Source organism: Amblyomma mixtum, chromosome 2, assembly GCF_055824585.1.
Source record: "Amblyomma mixtum isolate Tamu chromosome 2, ASM5582458v1, whole genome shotgun sequence".
In the NCBI taxonomy this organism is placed as follows: domain Eukaryota; kingdom Metazoa; phylum Arthropoda; class Arachnida; order Ixodida; family Ixodidae; genus Amblyomma; species Amblyomma mixtum.
The window spans coordinates 52,221,399-52,231,537 of record NC_143013.1 but is presented as its reverse complement, the minus strand read 5'-3'; the positions used below and the strand labels follow the sequence as shown (position 1 = coordinate 52,231,537).

The following is a 10,139-nucleotide window of genomic DNA, read 5'->3' as shown; positions in this document are numbered from 1 at the left end:
GCCTCCGGAATAATTTCGACTACCTGGGGATCTTTAAGGTGCACTGACACTGCACAGCACAGGGGTGCCTTTTGCGTTTCCATCGAAACGCGGCTGCCGCCGTTGGGTTCGAACCCGGGTACTCCGGCTCAGTAGACAAACGCCTTCACCACTGAGCCAGCGCGGCGGGAACACTAATTTTCAATTTTTCACTCTGTGGCGAGAAACTATCCAAAATGAACCGAGCTAAGAAGCGAAGTCCGGTCAGTCGGACGTCAGGATCGTGATTCAAAGAAAGAATGTTAATGTCTGAACACGACGAAGATGGGCAAGCTTTGGCCAGCGGAAGGTATCTGGTTTTCTCACAGCCGTCACTGCCGCTTCGGCGCACGCAGTAGCTGCAGCGCTAACCCACCTTCCACATTTTCCTTTGGCCTCTTTTTTTTTTCTTTCCACCCCATCTTGAGCGGCAGTAATTGTGGCACATTTGGCCGTTCGCTCTCCTCTTCTTTCTTTACACAGCCACTTTGTCCGGGGAACAGACCGAACTAAGAAGCAAGGAAAGAGCTTGATTGCTTTGGTTTATGAGGGTTTAACGTCCCAAAGCCACTCAGGCCATGAGAAACGCCGTAGTGAAGAGCTCCGGAAATTTCGACCACTTGGGGTTCATTAACGTGCACTGACATCGCACAGAACACGGGTCTCTAGAATTTCGCCTCCATCGAAATTAGACTGCCTCGGCCGGGATCAAACCCGCGTCTTTCGGGTCTGCAGCCGAGCACCATAACCACTGAGCCACCATAGCGGCAGGAAAGAGCTTGAAGACGCTGCATCTCGCGCACTGGAGGATGTTCTGACGTGGCGCTGAGACAACGCCACGCGGGGTAAAAAGGGGCTCCGCCGGCTTTCTACCATTCACGCGGCCTTCTACCGTCCCGCTGACACCGAACCGCAGGCCACAGCAGTGGTGACGACTTAACGCAGGCAGAACGTCCGCCTCCAGAGTTCTGGTCTTCCGACGCACCTGCCGACCAGGCCGACCATACGCCGAAAACAAAGTGATAAGATCTTTTCTTGACCTTTTCTTTGTGTGCACTGGGGATATTCGCTTCCAAGTAACTTAATATTGAATTGAGTGAGAATACGCAAATGGCATTCCTGTTTCGAACGCGGCAGCAGATTTTTTTTTTGTAATATGATTCGTGTAGCGTACGAGGGCTTGCGTGGTTTCGCTGAGCGCTTGAAATAACCAGGCTGCTCCCTTAGTGTCTCCGTTATTTTTGTGCTCTGTTTTGAATCGCATGTAGTTACTCTGTCCGTACAACGTTGGCTTACTTTCAGAGCGCAGCTCTTCGGCGCCCGTTTCTGCCTTTCGCGGCGTCGCCGTCGCTGTCACCGTTGTCCGTTGTAACCAGCGATGGAAACCTTAGTCGCACTTTAAGCTACGAAACCAATGGAACGGGAGATTGGAAAAGTAAGGAAAGGCGCGTAACTGCCCCTTTGAACGGTGGACACCTAAATCATGCTTTAAGGTACGGGGCGGTAGTGACAGATGTGTGCTGCATGCGTTGGCATTGACAACGCTGTGCCATTTTAACGAAAGGAAGTGCGCAAAACTGGCTCCCTGGGTCATTGGACGCCTTAATCGCACTTATAGGTACGGGGGGTGATGAGAGAGAGATGTGGGCTGCAGGCATTGACAACGTTGTGCCAGAAACGCGGCGCTGAAGCCTTCGGCGTTCATTGTTTTCGTTGGCGTCGGCAACGTTTTACACTCCGATCATTTTAAGGAGAGTAAGTGCGCATAACTGGCTCCTTGGGTCAATTTGACAACGTTGTGCCAGAAACGCGGCGCTGAAGCCATAGAACGTCGGCGTTCATTGTGTTCGTTGGTATTTGCTTTGAGAACGTTTTGCACTCCGATCATTTCAAGGAAAGGAAATGCGCATAACTGGCTCCCTGGGTCAGCGAGCGCCTGTATCGCGCTTATAAGTACGTTGGCTGATAGAGAGATGTGTGCTGCATGCGTTAGCGCTGAAAACGTGTGAGCGAACAGTTTATCGAAAACGCAGCTCATCGTCGCCGCGTTTACGTCAGCGAATGCATGCCTCGTTCTTGCCGGCGGGCGAGGTCTCTGAGGGCGTATCGCCCGCTCACACCGGTTCTTGTTTGTCTGCGAGTAAAAGGTTTGTATATTTCGGGCTAACACCGGAAGTATGAAATAAATTCACAATGAACGAGTTCGAGGCCACCGTTACCGCATCCAGATACGGTTGTTTCAAGCCGCTGAGGGAGCAGTGTATTAGAATCCAGCCGGCGTCACAGTTCACTTGGTCCCACAGTGTTGAAAATACCACACACATATTTTCTCCCTTCTTCGTAGTCGCTCTTCACAAAACCGCTTCGTGGGCACCGTAATGTGGCCTTCATCAGCGGCTCCTCAGGATCCGTGGTGGTACTACGTGCTGCTCCTGCTGACCTCTCTCGGCGCGCTGCTGCTGGCGTGGAGGCTACGGCGCCGGCACCAGGTCCGGAAGGCAAGGCTGTCGCGCCGCCATTTTCTCATCACGGGCGGCTCGAGCGGCATCGGCCGGGCGCTGGCCCGAGCGGTGGTACGCCGGGGCGCCAGCGTGACGCTGGTTGCCCGCAACCTGGACCGGCTTCGAGAAGTCCAGATGGAACTGCGAGAACAGGCGAGCTCACCCGAGCAGGTCATCCACAGGCTGTCGGCGGACCTGACGGAAGGCGATTACGGCGATGCGGCCCTGGCTCAGGGCGTGGTGGAGGCGGAGAACGTGTGCGGGCCTGTTGACTACCTGGTGAACTGTGCGGGTGCAGCGGTCAGCCACCGCTTTGAAGAGACGCCTCTCTCCGATTTTCGACGCATGATGGAGGCGAGTGGGTCTTGTGGGACTTTGTTTGCGCCAGTGGCCAATCTCTTTCTTATCTTTTAGCCTGGAAGGCAAGCCTATAAACACTGCCGCTGCTGCGGGAGAGTATGGCACGCATTATTTTGTTTGTTGTAGATTTCGGCGTAAATACGCCATACTGGCTCTTAGATTACCCGCCGCAGGGTCTCAATGGTAAGGGCGTTCGGATAATAAGCCGGAGTTCCCGGGTTCGAACCCGGCCGTCGGGTTTCGTTGGAGGCGACACGCAAAAGGTGTCCATGTGCTGTGCGGTGTCAGTGCACGTTAAAGATCCCCAGGTGGTCGAAATTATTCCAGAGACCTTCACTACGGTTCATAGTAAACAGCGCAAAGGCACAACGACAAAGATAGAAAGGGAGAAGGAGGACGGGAAGGAGGACGGGAAGGAAGACGAACACAGAGCTGACTGACAATGTCTTCATTCCCGTCCTTCTTCTCCCTTTCAGTCTTTGGCCTTCTGCCTTTGCGCTGTTTACTGTGAACTTAATTCGAAACTACCAACTAGCCCAGCAACTAACTCTACTGAAGTACACTCCATTACGGCACCTCTTTCTTCCTTCCTTCTCTTACTCTCTCTTTTATCCCGTTCCTTACGGCGTGGTGCAGGTGTCCGCCGACATCTGAGACAGATAGTACGCCATTTCCTGTGCTCAAAAACAAATATACATTTTCTTAGATTTGTGTACTTCTTGCTTTTTGCGTCCTGCGGTGGAGTTTGCTTCAGCACTAATGGTAGCTTGAAAGCACGAGCTGATAGGCAAGTTGGTTTTGCGTGATGATTAAAAAAAAGCCCAATGGCACCAGGCCAAAGAAGTGAACGGAGGGAAGACAGGGGCACAACACAGCGCTGAACTAACAACTGGCCTGTATTGTTGGCGTGGTACTGGTATTGGCACTGCTACTGTATTGCTGGCCTGGTGTCCGGTACTGGATGACTGATGACTTGCACTGGTACATGCAAATCTCCACCCAACAAACAATTTTTTGAACGTGAGTACAACGTAAATTCTCTCCTACTCTTAGGGTACGCGATCTCAGAGTGACACAAATGCAGATGTCGCTCGTTTACCCCTGGGAAGGGCCGAACGCCTGCGAGTACTTTCTGCTCCGTTATCCCGCATAGAGAACCACGTGGTATCGCTGCATGAAGTCGTACTTGCAATTAAGTGACACTTTCTCGTTCGTTTCTTTGTCCAAGCATGCACCTGTTTTTAAGGCCTTGGCTCAGGTTCCGTGTGACGCCTTGTATATCCGATACGTCCTGCCACTACCAACTAGTGGGCCTGAACCTAAAACTTAGCGGAAAGGATTAGAATCGTACTAATGGCACGGAAGAGTGCACAGGAAGTCAAAATAATGGGCTTAACTTTAAGCCACAGAAAGATAAAATCCTGAAGAGAATAAATGCGAGTTCGTGTTGTGCTGGCTGAAATAAAAATGGGCAGATGGACTTCGACAAGACATCTAGCGAGAAAAATAGTCAGCAGTTTATTAGAGCGACGGGATGAACATCGATGGAAGAAGACAGTAACCGAGGGCAGTAAATAATTACGAACAGTGATTAAGCAGGCAAGTTTTATGGGATAGTATGCTTGCAGTTGGCGCAATATGGGGCTTATTTAAGAACATGGAGGTTCATGCCCTGCAGTTCAGTTTCCCTGGTTAATGAAAAGCCAGATCCGAAAATCAGCTTGGGGATTAATGCGGAAGCACCTTACGGACACCTGAAAAAGTGATGTCCCTTTCCTCTCTCCCCTTTCTACCTCTCTCCTCCGTTCCCCTTCCAACGTGTAAGACAGCATACTGGTAGTCGCCTAGTTAACCTCTCTACATTTCCGTTCATCTTTCTCTCTCTCTCTTTCTCTCTTTATCATACGAGTACTGCGATGTCCGCCATAACTACAATTACGTTCCATCTCACTTCCGACAGGTGAACTACCTGAGCGCTGTACACACTACCCGCGCAGTATTGCCAGGCATGACGCAGCGTGGCTCTGGAAGCGTGGCGTTTGTGTCGTCTATTGCTGGCCTCATGGGTATTTGTGGGTACACGGCCTACTGCCCGTCCAAGTTCGCCCTCGTCGGGTTGGCACAGTCTCTCCGTATGGAGGTGAGTGCTATAGTTCTGTGCATCCGAGCCAATGGGGGATTGGGGGCGGCAGCAAAATCTTGCGATATTTACAAAGAGCGTTTGCCTTGACGCAGCTTAACTATCCTGCTTTGACGTCTCTCTCATTTCGGGCTTGTTTGTCACCGCTATCTAACCTTTCAGGCATTCTTAAGCATTCCAGGTGTCGCGACTCTCACCAGCCAACAGAGGCGGAGCCTAACGCATCATGTAATAGCTCACATTAATTCATATTGCGCAGGACCCTTGGAAAAATTTCTTTAGAGAGTCATAGGCTTTTCATAGACTTCTGTCTATAAAGTCTGTAGACTCTACAGACAAATTCTAGAGAATAGTCGATAGGATATACAAACCGTATAGACTGTCTGTATACAATCGATAGATTTATGGTCATACACTTTTATTAGACTTTTATCTATAAACAGTTTATAGACTATGAATTGACAAATTTTCTTACGAACTGACAAAATTGTCTATAGACCATTTTTATAAGCGAACACTGAAACGGGAAATAAAAGTGCAGCCTCAATCCTGATGTCTATTTTGAGTCACCTCACTGCTGAAAAAGAAAGGGTCTACTCTCTTTTATCAGAGGTTGCCTGCTAGACTAGCACAACGCTATGCTTGCGCGTTTAATGTCATTTGAAAGACGTTCACAAATGAGCAAATTCCTCAGGGCGGCTTGCAAACGACTATTAAAGGCTGAATCGATGAACAGGTTCCACCAGGGTTGATTTTCGTTCCTTATTTTTATGACCCCAGAAACGAGATAGGTTTCTTGCGAGGGATGATTAAAGTCAACATGTCCTTTAAAAAGCGCTGTCTAGATTTTGCGCCATAACCAGGAATTCGAGACAAGCCAGTTCGTTTGGCTGCCACTACGTGGGGCATGGCTTTTAACATTCGAAAGGCGTGTTGACATCTTCCGTGACGTAAAAAAGAAAGAGAACAACCGAATGGCTGCGGAATAGAACGTTATAGACTACTAGGCTTAGCGCCACGGGCTGGTCGCTGTCCCTTACTCCTGGTGACGATTGCTCCCCTTAATATCACTTGTAATTATTCCGTTCATTTTTCACACTCGATTGCTGGCACCTAAATTAGCAACAGTATATCATGCTGAAGATCATATTTTTTAAAGGGGCGTAGAATATCAGAACGTTAACAAACGAAGATAATAATACGTAAGCCCTAAGAAAGTGCATGTGCGCTGGCGCCATTGTTAAGTGTTATGTATTTTTCTAAGTACTGAGAAAGGAAGAGCTCTTGAAGTGCAGTCATACAATTTTTTTTTGGTTTGTACTCATCAGTTTTGTTTCCTTCCAGAAAATCAGAAGCAGCCCATTGCAAAACGGCACAGCCAGAGTATCAAGTCCAGCTTTTCTGGACAACAATGTTCAACATTAGAGTATTGAAAGGCATTGTTATGGAAATTGGATGTAATGGTCCATTCATCCGAAGCGTAGAAAATCTTTCTTTTTTGAAATTTTTCCATCGCTCGCATCCAGTGGCTAAGACCGCCATGGAAAACCAATGGGGGACGGTTCGGATGATAGGAGAAGAGTTAACAGCGAAAAATGCAAGCCTGCCGAGAGAAGATCTGCGGTATACTGTTTGTCATAGTGAAATCCTACAATATATGAAAAAATTGCGTTCAGAAACTATGTTTCGTTGCAAAATGCTTTTGTCCAGACTAGGTTTGAGGCACACAGGAGAACTGCCAAAGGTTAGCTAGCGAGTGAAGACTGTCCTGATGTAGGAAGCAGTGCTTGGTCAAAGCTCCTGTTTTTCCTGAAGTCACTGGCCTGTACCGAAACGATAATGAATGTGTTCATCTTGAAGACCAGAGAAAAACAGACAAAGGACCAGCGAAAAAGAAGACGACAAGGGTGCTGTGTCTTTCTCTTTCGTTGGTCAATTGTTTGTTTCGCACTGGTCTTCAAGATGAACTACTTCCAACTCGCCCAGTAGAGCCTGCTGTTAAATGAATGCGTACCGGTCTATTCTAAGCAGCGGCCATGGTGAGGCACATGTCAGTGGAAGGCTTCCGATTCATTTTGACCGCTCTAAATTCTTCAAAGCGCTGAAATGTCAGTACATGAACGTTTTAGCATTTCACCTGCATCGAAATGCGGTCACCGTGGCAGAGTTTGAACCCAGTACTTCCTGCGTACCCTGTAGTACCCCATGGCTACAAAGGCACAGTTGTAGGTCAGCCCGGAGTCTCGAACATTATCAGCGGTGCATTTCAAGGAAGAAATATTTAAAAGCATCTGGCATCTGCTGCCAAGAATCAGCGGTAAAAATTTGTTTTTGCTGATTTGGTAAGCATCGTCCAGGCAATAAAGTTATTATGGTCATACGACATGTGAGCCACAGCCTGGCGCTGCCCGGTGAGTGTCATTCGCAGGGTGGAGAATTTGCAGAAACATTGCGTCGAAGCAAGCGGCTTTATACTGCGCAGGTAAAGCACCGTGGTGTGCACGTGATGGTGGCTTTCCCTCCCGACACGGACACACCGGACTTCGCCGAAGAGCGAACCAAGCCGACCGAGACCAAGCTCATTTCTTCAGCTGGCGGTCTGCGGTCGGCCGACGCTGTGGCCCGCGCCCTGTTGCAGGACCTGCTGGAAGGCAACGTCACCTCGACCGTGGGGATGGACGGTCGCGTCATCAGCACGTTGTGCGCAGGAATGATGCCACCGAGCTCTCTGCTCCAGCTGGTGGCGCAGGCGGCAACCATGGGCGTGCTGCGCATTGTGGGATACCTTTACCTGACACACTTCTACAGGATTGTGTCCCGCTGTGCAACAAACTGCCGGGGTGGCAATAAGGAGAACTAACTGTTGATGGCGCTAGGACGTAGTTGTGCTTGAAGCATATATCGGTATTTATGACTGTCATATAGGATGAACCTTACAGGACTTACCTAGTAACTTACACAGTGGCGGTCAAGATTCATGAGGGAAGGGGGGGGGGGGTCGATCTATTCCAGTGCTGAAACCTTTGCATGCGCTATGTAGAGACGTCTACATACTTGCCTCGGGCTAGAGAGGCTAGAAATACTAGAGGGATAGCTCGGCGTGCTCCTTAGTCCGTTAGCGACACTTTCTGTTGGTTTGTGGGTTCGGAATAGGTGGCCTGTGTCCATGTACAGAGTGTTCTTTCTAGCCCTTTTGCATCCTTGTGGCCTCCAGTTGTGGGGGGGGGGGGGACGTGCTATTTTTAGCGGCGGCAGAAACCGCTTCTGCATAGTTTCGGCATGTGGCGTGACAATGCACGCAGCACTTATGGAGCGTCACAGCTTTTTCTCGTGTTAGAAACATTGGCAAAGAGGAGGGCAACCCTAAAAAAATACGCATACCCCAAAAAACAGGAACCTGGCAGCCTGTTCTCCGGGTAAGATGAAAGCTTAGCAGCTTGGCACTCTGTGCTGTTTATTTGCATGTACTTTACAATTTTGTTTCTGTGTAGTAAATGAAGAGGGCTACGCGGGATGCATTTCGACTGTAATTTCACTGACTCTACACACATGCTTGTCGCGACGCGCCGATTGTAGCCTGTCTGCCAGGAAACATGGCGGCACCCTTGAAGATGACAGCTTGCCACCGATCAATCGAGCTTTAATTCTTGGGCTCATTTTAAATTACTACTGCACGCCTAGTCGAACTGTCTGTTCTCCCACTTAATCCGCTAGCTATAAGGCGTTTTACTCTACTTTCTTAATTGATGTGGCCTCCAGTGAGAGCGAGCACGTTGCTTCGTCCTCTTGCGAGAACCGTCTACCGGCGCAGGGCTGCTGTGGCGTACTAGCCGATATCTGGCATAGCCATACCTTGGCACTGCACCAGCGTATCCCTTCGGGCCACTGTTTTTGACGCCGCCTCAGACACGGTGGCTGCAGATGGGCCCTATAATTGCAGCCGAAATTCGCTCCGTATAGTATACTCCTCCTCAGAGTAAGGCGAGACCCGTAGTTTTAGCAATTTTCTCTGTCAAATTAATGTGTCCTAATAAGGTGCCCTTCCCCAGCCTTGAGCAACGCTTGCAAGTTATGAGAAATGTACAACTCTATATGCATCTTGGTGAAATTAAAAGCTTTTATTGTTCGTACTGCACAAGTACAAGCGTCTGGATTTTTTTTTAACATGAACGTGTTTTTTGCGGGAAGCATGACAAAATGCGTGCCCTGTAGGTACTACCCGGGGCGAAAGTCTCCATAACGCGTGAGTGGCAACCGAAGCCGAAACTGTACGCGGGCCTCTGTACATTCGACGACAGAGAAGACAACGCCGAGACGACAATGACGCCATGACACAGTTGTCACTCTAAATATAAATGATCTTTGACAGTCGTGTTCGCTTGCCATACATTTCTTACTACTTTGTTTACTTGAATTGCTCTTCATATAACATGCGGAAGGAGCGGGATTGATTCTGGTTAACGAATACAATGGACTCTGCACATGACTCATAGGGAAGTGCGGTGTCTCACTCGCAGTGCTCGCCTCAATTGGCGTAGCCTTCGATGCTACCACAAAATGAAAAATCATTAATAATCAGCCGAGCCAAGCTTATTAAAGTTTATATATATGCATTTTTTTTCATTGTGAAGAAATTCTTCTTTTAAAGGAAGTGTCGAACGATGGGAGCCAAAAATGAAGGCTCCTGACGGCACCCTTATTGCTATGCTCCGAGACCATCGAAGTCAACAGCGTATTTAAGCCTTCCACCACCCTGTATTTACTGAGCGAGATAATTTTCATTGGAGAATCATTCTCGCCGTTCGTTATTATGAAAAACACCTATTTCAAAAATTTCTGCTCCATAATGGGTAAAGTCAACCTTGGTCTTGGCATTAAATAAACGCGTCATTCTATCGAGACATCACAGTAGACTTATTAAAAGTGAATATAAGACTCGTTTGCTTTGTTCAGCAGGTTTAATGCAAATTCCGTTGATTTTTTTTTTATCATCTGCCAGAGTTTACTTTTTCGGAAGTATCGTGCGCTTGCAAGGCAGGAAAAGGAGGCAGAGCAAAGAGATATCAACGGTTGTACACAATTTAAACTCCCCATAAAAAGATTCTCGCACAAGCAGCCCA

At 48.6% G+C, this 10,139-nt stretch overlaps 1 protein-coding gene across 2 annotated transcripts; it reads left to right on the top strand.

Moving 5' to 3' along the window:
• The first annotated feature begins 949 nt into the window (after nt 1–949).
• LOC149359343 (3-dehydrosphinganine reductase-like) lies at nt 950–8,003 on the top strand. Of its 2 annotated transcripts, none has more exons than XM_089571595.1 (4): nt 950–1,037; nt 2,363–2,873; nt 4,840–5,019; nt 7,502–8,002. In XM_089571595.1, exons 2-4 carry the CDS (start codon nt 2,397–2,399, stop codon nt 7,877–7,879), a joined length of 1,035 nt encoding a protein of 344 aa, XP_089427721.1. In that variant the 5' UTR covers nt 950–1,037; nt 2,363–2,396; the 3' UTR covers nt 7,880–8,002. The 2 variants fall into 2 exon arrangements, with proteins under 2 accessions (XP_089427721.1, XP_089427722.1); XM_089571596.1 differs by lacking the exon at nt 950–1,037 and adding an exon at nt 1,822–1,971 and having other exon boundaries at nt 7,502–8,003.
• Nucleotides 8,004–10,139: the final 2,136 nt, after the last annotated feature.